The following is a 13848-nucleotide window of genomic DNA, read 5'->3' on the forward strand; positions in this document are numbered from 1 at the left end:
TGTTTTGCTAATGTATAAGCTTCTTTCTTTCAGCTGGTAAAATACTGGTTGTCAGTGGTAATATTCTCATTTCTCCATCTTGGTCTTTTCTCCTTGTCTATATTTCTGCTTGGGTTTTTTTTTTTTTGGTGGTTTTTGTTTGTTTGTTTGTTTGTTTGTGTTTCTTTACTGAAGGAAAATCACAATTAATGAGATGAACAGAAACACAGAAACACAGAAAATGTGTTCACAGGATAAATATGTGTAGTACTGTCAGGAAGCCTGCTTTAATCTAATAAACAATATTTAGCACTCAAGGTTGATCATAAGAGAAGAGAAAGAAACTGCTTATGATAACCAGTAAAGGCACGTTTATTTTCCAATATATTTCTCTATCTGCTTCAAAATAAGCTGCAAAATCTATCAAAACTTGAAAAATCTTGTGCTGCATTCCCTGAAGAAAGAAAATTTAAGACTGTGAAAGCTTCATGAGTGTTTAATAATAGGCTTTTATAGTCTTGACTAAGCAATGGTGATGATGTATTGCAAGATTAATACATAAATCATTAGGAAGCTTTAGTCATTTTAATACAGCAAGCCTATGTTTTGCTTAATTCCCTGATTCATCCTAAGGCATATATTGAAATTTTGTGTGGCCTTTCATTAAAAACCCCAGCATGTCAGCCACATTTTGCATCACTTGTCTTTTAATGGAGCACATAGCAGCTGGCTTTTCTGCAGTTTGATCTTGGTTAATTTGCCCTCCAGGCAAATTAACACACTGGAAACTGGGGAGCACAGTGATGGGTGAAAGGAGGATGACGTGCAAGACAATTGTGAAAGAAGTCCACATCAGGAAAGCTTCATTGCTAGCACTAGCTGGGTTAAATTGATTTGTGTGCCAGTCAGGATGGTCCCAGGTCCTCTGAGCCTTTTGCTGAAGCAAGATGTGGTGGGGGAGAGGGTGCTGTCAGTCGGTCAGTCCCTAATGTCTGTTACAGGTGTGCACATGCGAAAGGAGCCCTTAATCAGAGTGAAGAAGCTGAGAGCAACAAGAGAGCCCCGTGCACAGGAGGGGTGAAGGAAGTGGTCTGTGCTGAGCAGCAATTTTGTTTCCCCTGTTACTCAGTGGGCACCCTGACCTCACTTAATGCTCTTTACTAAACATGGGATCACTGGGCATAAGTGGGAGACCACTGCAGAAAACAGACCACCTAAATCCAACCTGAGAAGAAACAAGAGGAAGACTGATTGGCAAGGGATGTGCTGAACATCGATCCAGCTTTCAAACTGGGATAGCAGCTGAGTTCATACTTAAACATCTAATTAGCCACTGCAGGCTTCGGTTTGAAATTCAGCTTCTCATTACTTTTTGAAAATACATTCCACAGGGAGACTGCTGCTGGAGACAGCACCATGGAGATAAGTGGCAAAATCAGCTAATCAGCTTCTGGTAGAAAAGAAGAAAAAAGAAAAGAATAAAAACAAACAAAACCCCCCCAAACAAACAAACAAACAAATAAAAGCAAAAAACCCAAATCAAACCAAACCAAACAAAACAAAAACCAAAAAAACCCACCAGCAAACCTCAAGGCACTCACTCCAGAATTAAATACCTATTTATTTTGTTCTTTCTTTTCTCCTCCCTAATTTTTGTTATACTAAGTCAAACCTGTAGTCTATGTTGCAAAAAATCTTAAGCCAGAAATAAGAACTTCTGCTAAAAATTAATTGGACACAAAATGCAGAACCTGCTTTATCCTGATCCTTTATTCATCAGTATAGAATCAATAAAACATTATTTTCAAAGGAAGGGAAGGTCTTATATATTGGTGCTCTCTTAGTCAGATTTCAAAGCAGCAAATTAAATTCTGCCTGCCTTAACTCCTCCTGTACTTTTCATTTAGTGAGTTGTGCATTGCCTTGTTTTATCAGCACTGACTCAGCAAAATGCAATGGAGGGACATCCCCTGGGGGACGCCACTGTTTTCTGTGGTAGGAAGAGTGGTCCACAGCAAGCCCCGCTCAAATGACTCGGTGAGCATGAACTACTCCAAGCTACTGATGCCAGGCATGCCATACTTTCCCACTGAACTTCTTCCCACCAAGTCCTTGCTCCACTTTTCCTCACCGCTGACTGTGTACAGGCTTGCCGTATCACAGCACATGCTGTCTGGCATCCCCTAAGCCAGGTGGGCAGTATTTATTAGGATGTATCCCTGGGCATCAAACACCAGTACCTCCTCAGCTCTCTAGATGACTGACCAGCACCCACATGGGTGGGTGCTGGGACCTACCAGTCTGGCTGGTTGCCTGGTTAGGAGGCAGAGTTTCTCTGCTGGAGAGTCTGCTTGCCTGGCTGTGAAGTATTGATACCCTGTGTCCTCAAAGCAGCAAAGATCCAAGTGCTTTGTGTGCACAGGTGCCTTGTGTGCACTGCTCTGCTAAGCACAGTTCACTGGTAAGCTGTGTTCTGCTTGGATGGTTTGCCTCTTGTATGCACTTTGATTTCAGAAAGATTTTAGAACCTTCAGAAAATGTGGAAATGCAGAATGTCAATATTATTTTATTTAGTATGCAATTATACTTTTATTCATTGTGAAAAACGTGCATACAGAGCATAAGGTGCCAGGAGAGGCCAGATTTAGATGCATAGACTTAAAAGTCAGATAATTCCATGTGCAAGAGGAATACATTTTATGGTTTTAAACTGAAAGAGGGTAGATTTAGATTGGACAAAAGAAAGACATTTTTATGATGAGGATGGTAAGGCACAGAAATGGGTTGTCCAGAGAAAGTGTGGATGCCCCATCCATTCAAAGCCAGGATGGGACTTTGAGCAATCTTGTCAAGTGGAAAGATGTCTCTTCTTATGGTAGGGTTGTGGGACTAGGTGATCTTTAAACTTCCAACCCAAACCCTTCTGTGATTCTTCATGCGTGTGCATGGGAGAGAGAATTGTGGTGTAAGTGCAGGTGCCTATGCGGTCCTATTTTTCTGATACATAAAATCAATGCTGGATGTAATGAAGTCAAATAACCAGGGGTGATTTATTTTTTCAATGTGGCACTTAACGTGATTCTAATAAAATGGGGTCTGACAAACAAAACAGAAAATCCTCATTAGTTCTGTGTCACGTTATTCCTCTGTCTTATGTAGTCCATTGATGTCAGATTCCTGGAAAGCAAAAAACACACACACAGCAATTGGGAAGAGAGAAGGTAATCACTGCTGGGGCTCTGCTGAAAGTTTTTCTCTGTGTATCCAATTTTATATTCTTCATGTCTATATTACGTTATTGAAGTCTGATTCCCGGCTGCCTTGCAGATCATTTGCATCCCTGCACTGTGATATAAAAGACTTCCTCGTTGATTGGGTAGCCTTTTATATCTTCTCAGCACTCATGTTTCTCTGACATAGATATCTATGCATAGTATAAGGCTTTGGAAGATCCAGACCTTGTAACAGTTCATGCTTCATTGCCACAAGGTAAGTCAAAACAGCACTCACACGAAATGTGGGAATGGGGAGCCATGGGGAGAGTTCACCATCCTCCTGCCTGGCATCTGAAGGTTACTGAGGGCCAGACTAGACCCAGGCAGAAAAAGTCAGAGTAGTCCCCAGCTCTGCTTCCCTGCAAGCCTCTTGCCAGACAAGATCACTCTAATTCAACTCGGGAAGCTTGTCCCGTGCCCCAGCTTGTGTTCAGTGGGGGAATGAACTGGTGGTGCTGATGGAGGAGTGCCAGGGTTAGCTGCCAGCTGGCTGCCAGAGGCGGCTTGGGATGAATGCTTCTTCCCATGGGTAGCGTGAGCTCTGCCCTGCACGGCTGTGCACAGGAGAAGCTTGTAGCAGCTGAGGATCTGGTCCTTCTAGTTAAGGGGTTGGAATATGCATGAAGCATAAGGTGACATTTTGAGCGTCTCAGATCAGAGCATGGACGTTACTGAATTTAAAATGTAACTGCAATTTCCTGACTAATGCCAAGTCACTTTTACATTCATGCAGTGATTGTTCTTTATTCTTTAAATAGCCCATTTTGCCCAAAGGGGCAGGTGATATCTTTATGATAATGAAGATATGTTATCCAGCAGGTTACAGCTGAGGCCGTTGGTTGGTGCAAGAGCCACCTATGATCAGCTGTCCTTTTTAGTTCTCAATTTACATCATGCTTTTGTAGATTTTAGATGCTTTTGTAGATTGTAGATGCTTTTGTAGATGTTTGTGATTCGTTTGAACAAGAAAAGAGTAGGGCAAAAAAAAAGAAAAGAGATGGACTGGAGGTTCAATGTTGTTGTCTTTTATTTCCTGTGGTGTCTCCAAGTTTCTGAGTCCTTTCAAATAACATGGAAAGTTAAATTGCTTCAGTATCCTTATTCCTCTGCAGAAAGTCAGCCTTTTTCTTAACATCCAGGTCTTTCTGTGGTGAAGTGCACAGGATATTATAAATAAGGTATTCAACAAGAATGAGATAACAAAATGAACTCATATGTTTACTATTCGTTCAAAATAAAAAACTTGCATGTAGTAACAGCCACAGAAATCACAGGCAGGCTTTCCAGCAGAGCTGGAGCATCCCTGGCCTGGGAATGCATTAAGGGTGAAGGTGTAGAGGATGGAGCTGTAGCTGTGGCCACCACAGAGATAGGACAACATCTAGGGGAAAGGAGGGAACTAGGAAAGAGAGTTTTGTCCCTGGGTGGGTGCCCCTCTATCACCTTTTACCAGCAGGTTAAGGTCCTGCTGCTGCATGGACCCTAAGCCCTGAATCCACATGGGCAGCAGCTGCAGCATGCAGCATCGCTTCCCCAGGCTTTGGCAGAAGCAAAACAGATGGGGACCGGAGCGGTTTTACTCTTCCCAGGAGCCTGTTGCTTTAGGCTCCTGCCTGCTTTGCCTATGAGCTGTCTGTAATGCCACCATTTACCTTTGGTTCTGCTAAGCACCAGCAAGGTTAGATGAGAGGCTGGAATAATTACAGCAGTGAATTGTTGTGGCGTAGGAATTTGTGGAAGTGATGCTGAGGCCCCAGTCAGGAAGAGGTTTTTAAGTGACATACCTGCTAATTTCCCTGAAACTAGCCTGCCTATTATAAAACAGAAAAAAAATGTACTGCTGCCTGCATGCAATGAAACCCAACTAATCAGCACTTCCTAGAAAGCTTGACTTGAAAGAAAGGTACATTTGACATTCAGATGAGAGGTGTGCAGGAGTCTCAACAGGTAATGTTTTGCTGTAATTCCTGGAATTTTTGAGCCTTTGTCATACCTCTTTGGCACAGACCCTGCCAGCCATCTGTGCTTTAAAGGCTGTATAGGGCCTGTAAACTGTGTAAACTCTGGTTATGCTTGCAGCTGCTCTCCTTGCCCCATCTTTTTATCCATCTCTTAGCTGTGCAACCTTACTCATCTGTATTGTTCCCAACACAGGAGCCTTCAACTTGTAGGTACTGATGTAGTAAAAATAATAATAGCAACCAGAAGTAGTATGATCAGGCATGGATTTAATAGGTGGAAATAGTGTGTGTATGTTTGGAAAGAGCAGAGCGAAAGAGGGGAGAGAAGTTTGAGGGCTTCTAGGTGATGATAGCCTGGAGACTGATGCCTCAGCATTTCTAGTTTAAAGAGTTTGACATAGAGACTCTGGCAGGTATTGTGTAATTTTATTTTAATTTTTGTCCCTGCTATAAATAAGACTTGGTGTCTGATGGAATGATCACCAGAACTTGAGTAAACAACACGCCTGCCAGTGATAAGCTGTTTCTTCTGATGACTCAGTGTATATCTGGATATTGCAAAATGTGGTACATTTCATGTTTGTGCAGTTATGTTTTCCTTCTGGTTATTTTTACGTGCATCTCCCTCTCTTTTTCTCTCCTGTGTTCAGATGTTCGTATTCACCCCATGGAGCGTATGCCCAAAGCAAACTTGCCCTTGTGTTATTTACCTATCGACTACAGCATCTTCTGACTGCAAATGGAAGCCATGTGACTGCTAATGTAGTAGACCCTGGAGTAGTGAATACTGAGCTCTACAAGCATGTCTTTTGGGTGGTGAAAATGGTCAAATGGATGACAGCCTGGCTATTTTTCAAGGTATGCTGTTTTTAAATAATTTTATTTCTGTGCCCCTGCATTGTGCAAGCTGCAGTTGGCCTGAAGCTGAAGGTGTTTCATAGTGTATGGTATTTATTTCATTTCTCTGTGCTGATGAGATGTACAAAATCAATAACGACAGGCTTTCCAGCAAACAAACATTTGTTTTAAATGGAGGGAGCAAGCTGTCACTGTAGGGAAAGGGAATGCCTTTCACTGCCTGTGCCTGTGCACTGGTTATCTCTGCCCTGATCTATCCACATGCTTCTGTGCATGCATGGGGGCAGGACATCATCCTAACATGGAGCCAGAATATGCAAAGTGTTCTTCAGAAATCACTTGTACATTCTCTTAAGGAGAAGAAGACATGATCTGGCATGGTCCACATGTACACAACATTTTACGGAGAAGAGGGCAAAGGGAAGAAGGAAGTTGTACAAAAGTGGCAATGGGAGGTGGTTGTGCTCCAGGATGTGAGGGTCTAGGTGCTTGTGCTCAGGGAGGAAGGACAATTTTTAATTACGTTTTTCATTCTGACACATACTTGTAATGGTACTTGATTTTTATTATCCGATCCTGGTCTGCCTTAGGAAACATAAAGTTATTTAATAAAACTGATCCAGAAGTGGGGCAGGCCCAGTTATGGGTAATGTTTTGTAGGGGTGTAAGTAGATTAATCTGAAATCAGTTTAGCTGTGTAGGTGCAATTATCTCTTGCTCACAGGCCTTAGAAGGGCTTGTGCTGAGAAAATGTACTGCTTATAGCTCTTTCAGAAAGTAGTTTTGGATTAAGTAAATGGAACCTGATTCCATTAGAGAAAATGAAATGTCCTAATTAAAATGAAGTATTTTACATCAAGGAGCATGTCCCACAAAGCAAATTAATTTTAAACTTTGATATGGAAATATCAATTGCTTTCATTTTAGAAATGAAACTGGAGGCTGGAAGAGTGGCTGCAAAATAAGATGCAAACAAATAAACCCATATTTAAAAAAAAAATAGTATCTTCTGACTGCACCTTGAATATTGCAATAAAATTGTAATAAGAATGCTCATAATGTGTAATGCCTTCTTAAAGAAGCAGACTGCAGCTTTGCCAAACCATGTACCTTAAACTTGTTTTGCGTCTTGTGATTGTCATTTTAAATATCAGTCTCAGGTGGTAGTGTTTTTTCATTGGACTTACTTTACCTTGCTAATGTAACAGTTTCATGTAGATGTTTAGGTTGTGCACAGCATTTCCTCTGGAGAGACAAAACTCTGGCAAATTTCCCACATCTGAGAGTGAGTTTCAAGTCTCTTCTTTACAGCACTCAGTCCCACCTAGTTTTATTGATGCGCTCAGGAGACATTTTTGTATTATACTGGTGATGTTTAGACACTGAATTGAATATCATTGAACATTTAAAATGATTTGTCACAAGAGGGATTCCCATTCTTAAAGCCCTAATAGTTCTGCAATGATAGTTCCTGATCACTTCCTTCTTCTTTGGATGAGACACTGCTCAAAAGAAATTCTGCCTTGAAATAGGTGATAGACAGACATACTGGTCTGTATGGAACAGATCTGTACTGCCTGAAAAGCAAATGTATCAATTGCTTTCTGAGTCAGAAAAACCTCAGGTTTGGATATCTGAATGCTTCAGTTACAGAGGTTGAGATTTTCACATTTTTGTATAACAGTTAATGTGTTTTTCCCAAAAGCCAGAGGAGAGGGAAATTCTTACTTTCTCTCTTCCTATCCTCCCTTATTCTTCTGAGTTACAGCTCCAACTTCTGCTGTTTGCTTATTGCTTATTGCTTAGGATATATCTATGTGTTTGGGAGCGCTTCATCCCAGAGGCACGCCCTGTTCGGCATCCCGAGTGGGCAATGTTCAGCCCCACAGCAAGCTCACACTGAAAGCCTGCCTGGCAATTTTAATAGTGCTCTACTGAGGGCTGTAGTATTCAGCATTCAAGCCTGTGTGAGTCTTGTGTTGGTCTCGTGCATTAGGGTAAATTTCCCCTGAGAAAAGTAAGAAAGCCAAGTACAAGAAAATTCAGTTGTCTGGTAATATTAGCTGATAGTTGGTGTATGGATTTTTTCCCCCTTGGAATTTTGTTCCTGAGCACTTATATGAATCTTCCTTCTAGCATTATGGCAGTAATGCAGTGAAATGAGGTGATAGCTCTCTAATCATATTGACTTAACTAAATATTGTCACCCTGGAGTATTCCAGAGTGGTTTCTAAACGTGTGCAGGAAATTGCTTCACCCACTGCAACATGGCACTCGTGAGAGCCAGCACAGCCCAGAGAGCTTCAGTGAGGAAATGCATCGCATCGCATTCCCTCAGGAGAGAGTCAACATCTTGTTTGATTTAATTCCAAAATATAGTGGCAGAGCCCCCACTACTTTAAAATGCATTTCTGCCAGTACTGGTCCCAGTTACATCTAAGCCAAATACCTCCTAAGGATTGCAGCCTGGCACCCACCTTTGCTTGTATTTGAGGCAGCTCAGTGTGGCAGACAAGGCTGTTGGCTCAACATCCACCTTGGGGCTGCCTCAAGATATTTAGGTTCTTAAACAAGTAGACCTACAATCTTGTAAATAGGCCATGATAGGTATGCATAATTTACTGAAAGTATTAACAGCTTGAATTTCTTAAAACTGCAAAACATTTTGTTCTAGATTTTGTATATGGCTCAGAAAAATCTCGGCCAAATCAGTTTGGTGTTTTTTCCCCCACAAGTTGCAGTGAGAGGCATTCCTGTAAAAATAAGATAGGCGAAACTAAAGGTTCTGGTGACAGCCATAAAATTTGTGAAATTGATGCCTAACCTTTAGAAGTGATGGTTTCATTTTTTCTCAGCTTGATTCTTTCTCAGAAAAGTTATTGTCTGCTGTGGTACTCTAAATTTGCACTTTGCAAATGTTTCCTCTGTATTTTTGATAAATATGGACTGCACCTGTCACACAAGATAGAAATTATGTTTATTCCTCAAAAAAAATTTGATTTCTATATCTATGACTTCTCAGTAAATAAAGCCTGATGAGCTGACACAGTCCTCTGCAGAATGCAGTGAAGTATTTTATCCCTTAGTGATTTTTATCATAAATTGATCTTCTTTTTGAAGAGATAAAGTCCAAACTAGTAAACACTAACTAATTAATGAGATAGTAATAACCTAAAAAGTCATTCATTGAGCATCAAATAGCAATTTAGATAAGTGTGTAACACACCAGCTTTAGTGTTGGGTACCATGCAAGCTGGAAGCCAGGAAGTACCATTTCCCTCTCCAGTATTTCTGCATCTGCAGCAGATACTGAATATTCATTCTTAAGCCAGATGGTCTCTGCTTGTGTTACAATTAAAATGCCTTAGAGCCAAACAAAAAGTTGACTCTCATTAATGTCCGATAACAGGGATTGTTATGCTTCATATGACTTCATTATGGCATCAAAGTAGAGACATTTGACAGACAGCAGTGTTGTAAAGTTCCCCAAAACCTTGTTTATGACAAGCTTGGTGAACGTGACATTATCAGCTATAGAGTATTTGGTCCTTTCAGCCGCCCCAGACTGGTGTTTAGGAAGGTATTGTGGAATGAGGGCTTTGCATCAGATCCTGTCTCAGCTGTCATTTCCAAAGACATAGTGCCACATAAGTGATTATTGGCTGACAAACTGAAAATGAGTAGGATTAGTGACCCTGCCAGCCTGTAAAAAGGAAGGGAAAGGCTTCAGGAACATGGGTTAGATAGACATCAGCCAGTATAAACTAATTCACTTCCTTCACCTTGTCAAAATAGGCTTCACTTTAGTGTAATTTTCCTTTAACATTTTTTTAAAAAATGCTTCCAGTCTGTAAGCACGTCTAGAAAACAAGATCTAAAGGACTTGGATTCATCATTCATGCCAGAGGACAAAGTCTTATTGCAGCATTTCTTATTCAAACTGTCCCTTTGGCACTGTGAATGTAGTAAATTTAATTCATCCTTCCCCCCAGGTGTCAGAAGACAAACACACCACCACACAATAACACCAGCTGTAGAGAATGAGAGTAATTAAATCCCACAGCTGAAAGCAGCAATTCATCTGCATCAACATCTTCTGTGCATGGGAGTGTGTGGTCCTCACATAAAGCTAATCTGGGTTTTTCTCACAAAATGAAAACTTGCAGAAACGTGTAATTTGCAGTTAATTTTTACAAAAGGTTTTTCTGGTCAAAAACATAGAGAAGAAAACAATCTACTTAAATCCAGTAACACTGGTCTTTCAGCAGGTACCATTTTTGTACATACTGTACAGGGATTTAAGCTTTCAGAGCCATAGGTGTCTTTTTTTCCACCTATTAAATATTTTATTATTTGTACAGCCATAGAACAATTCTCGGGGAAAGAGGGGACCAGCCTGAGAAGGCTAGTGAGCAATCTACTATTAAGTCCCCAGATCCAGGTGATCTGGGGTTTTTTCTTGCATATTAACCCCTGGAATTGGTTCAGTATCCAGGTCCTGTTTGTTACCGGTTACATGGATGGAGGTTGGCTGCTTTATTTATTGTAACTGCTGAGCACAAAGCCTTTTGAACACAGAGCCCTTTGTTTCTGTTTGAAGTCAGGTCAGACCCCTCTAAGGCAGGCTGGCCCTCAGTGCACACATAATAGCACTGGACCCTGGTCTCCACTGAACCTGTGGCTCCCCTGCACCCCAAGATATCACTATTATTCTACATGTTTTCTAAAGTCTAAGTGGTTAAAGTATTTATTTTAAGAGACACGTTGAGAGTTGTCACAGGGTGTTTTGATGGCTGGAAAATGAAGGCTTTGTGTTGCTTGCCTCAGCTTATGGCACACAGAGGATTGTACAGTTGCTGTGCAGGACAGCACAAAATGGGTGGGATTATGTCACTGTGCATCACAGGGAGTCAACAATGTTGAAGTTCTTGTTTATAACTTATTTGGAGCAGCTGCTGGTGTGATTTATCCCCCAAACCACACCCAAGCTTCCTCTTGGAAGGTGCCAGTTGGAACAGGCTGAAACACAGCCATGGAGCAAGCAAAAAATGAAGCCGTGTGAACAGAGATCCATCTCGTGTCCTGTCCTGCAGTTTTAGTTGTTTGATTAAAAGAAAAAAACCATCCCTTCTTTTTCCTTCTGACAGTGTGAAATGGGAAGATTGTCTTCCATCTTTCAAAATTGTTCACAGGACAGGAAACCTGTCTCCATGTCTAATATTGCCTGCAGAATTCACCCTTTTTAGCCCAGGAAATGGTCTAAAGAAAAACAGGTTAAAGCTACACTGTGAACTGTATGAAAACCCATGTGAAATTGTTTTGGACTGTAAGCAACTGAAATGTCAGAAGCTGTGTGTCTTACTGTGTAAGAAAGGATTTATCCTTAACTCTGGTGTGGTAGAGGATTGCTGATTTAACCTGACAGCCCAGGAAGATTACTTCATTTTATGTGAAAGCATTTAAATTTGTATCCAAAACAGTGAGAAAAATAGTCCCTCCATTGCTGTAGCTGGGGAGAGAGTAAGTAAACAGTTAAGAAATTGTGAAAATACATGAGCCTAACCAGTGTTAGCACATCAGCACCTATCATCCTGTAATCTGTAACTGGTTTCGTACTCAGAAACCACAGAGTTAGTTAGGAAAGACATTTTCCATCAATCAATCTATTCCACGCAGTACTTTCCTAAGAATTCGATTAATACCTTTGTGTGGTAATCTATTCTCAGTTACACTTGCTGAAAATGGAGAAAACACAAAAAAGGAGGATAATTTTGCTGTGGATCAAACACATAGCAGGGACTCTGGACTGATTCCTCTCAGTTTAAAAGAAGGTCTCCTCGATGCCTCTAATGTAAAGGTCTCAAAAAAGCTGAAAGATTGGAGAATTAGAGAATCTTGAAATTTCAACTAGACCATCAGCACAATCTTTTAAATTATGGGTTATAGCATCACACTACTTTAATTCTTCCTCATGCATCAGAGAAGTTCGAAGTCAATCACCATGTGCTTAAAATTCTGTTTTCTTATGGTCAGTAGTATTACACTACTTGGAAACTTGAACCCACTGGCAGCAGAATACAGAGCAGCCCCTAATCTTTCTCATCAGCATATCTCTTAGAGAAAGAACAAAAGAGAGTGGAAACAACCCCAGCCCCAATGAAATTACCCATTCAGCAAGGGTAGGAACAGGAGCTGCAGGCAGTTTCTGTCTTCCATGTGAATGAGTTGTAAAACAGGGTTAAGGAGAAAGACCACTGGCTTCTCTTGGAAAATCCTCCAATGAGCTTATGGGTGAGCAGCAGTTTGGAATTAAAATAAGAAGATGCAGAGGAGTAGGTTGTGGGGAGTGCATATTCAGGTATATTTATATATATTCATGTATTTGCATAATCATATATATATGTTCTATCTAAATTCCTCATTGTTTTGCTATTTGTGAGTTATGTGTCCCTAACAAACAAATGCTGATGAAATTTGTGTTGCAGAGCCCCATCACCTAAAGACCCTACTCACTACAGAAAAAAATAATTTTAGAAAATTTTGGAGATCTACAGGCCCTCCTTTCCTCCTCTCTGAATGACAGTCTGTAACTTACCAGTAGTTGAAGGAGACTTAAAAACCTTTCAGTGTGAAGTAAGGAAATTCTTCCACGAACAACTCAGACATAATTTTTGGTGGTTATCCTGAGTTTTCAAAGGTTGACATAAAACATCAGGTTCTACCAAGAAACTGAAAACATCCCCTTTTCTAGAGGTCTGAGGCATCTATGCCTGGAAGGCACCTCTGACATGTCTCCTGGTTCATAAATGTCTGCAATATGAATGCCAGCATCAGACGTGTGATTTCCTCATGGTCACAGCTACTACTGGACCTGTCTTATCCTAAGTATCTACAGTTGGATAGCTGAATTAAGTCATTCAAGTGCCAGTTCATCCCTGTGAATGACAAAGAGGTCTTCTGGTGGCTAGCTCAGCTGTAGATGTCTGTGCTGTATAAAGGTGTAAAGTTAGTTAAGATGAATCCTTTCCAAAGGTACACAATGTTAATTTTCCGGGTTTCTAAAAAAAATGAACTGAAGATGGTAGGATTTTGGGTGTGCACAGGAGAGAATAGGAGCTGTAAAGGTGTGTTCTTAGATCTGGGGCACAAGTAATCTGCTATCAAGCTGGTTTTGCAAATGGCAGCTCTAAGGTATTAGACCATTTCCCGTATAAGTGGGAAATGTGCTCGTGGGCCGCTGCAGATGGGGAAATCCTCGTTACTTATGAAATGTATTTCTCGTATATGTTTATAATCCGTTGTGTGCCTTCACTACAGCAGCCACGGGTGAGGAAATCCCAATTACTTATGAAATCTATTTCTTGTATATGTTTACAATTCATGGTGTGCCTCCACAGTTCATCATGCAGATATCGCCATGCATTTACATGAGTAGTTGTGTGTACTCCCTGTATGTATTTATAATAGCCTAATGTTTGTAACTAGAGAGAACCATGGGAAGCAAGCACCATCCTCTATTCGAGGATGAACTGGAAACAGTAAACACATATTTTTAATATAACAGGATCATCCACCACCCAATTTGTGAGTTATGAAAAGTTTCAATTCAGAAGTCACATGAGTAGCTCTGGCTTTAGTAATGACTATAATGATTATGATTGCAAGCCACAAACTTCTGTATTGCATTTTAGAAAGACTACTGAGATACTACAAGATGTAGTTCACATGGTTCTTTTTGTTCTCATTATGTTCTGAGCTAAACACTTGGGATTTGG

General features: G+C 40.7%; 1 protein-coding gene across 2 annotated transcripts in view; it reads left to right on the forward strand.

Moving 5' to 3' along the window:
• DHRSX (dehydrogenase/reductase X-linked) overlaps window positions 1–13848 on the forward strand; it is a 163077-nt gene that overhangs the window by 127590 nt on the left and 21639 nt on the right. For both annotated transcript variants that reach the window (XM_048324043.1, XM_048324051.1), the window contains one exon: window positions 5866–6073. In XM_048324043.1, the coding sequence (XP_048180000.1) occupies window positions 5866–6073 (208 nt within the window). The remainder of the gene's footprint in view (window positions 1–5865; window positions 6074–13848) is intronic.

Source organism: Corvus hawaiiensis, chromosome 2 (assembly GCF_020740725.1).
Source record: "Corvus hawaiiensis isolate bCorHaw1 chromosome 2, bCorHaw1.pri.cur, whole genome shotgun sequence".
Lineage (NCBI taxonomy): Eukaryota > Metazoa > Chordata > Aves > Passeriformes > Corvidae > Corvus > Corvus hawaiiensis.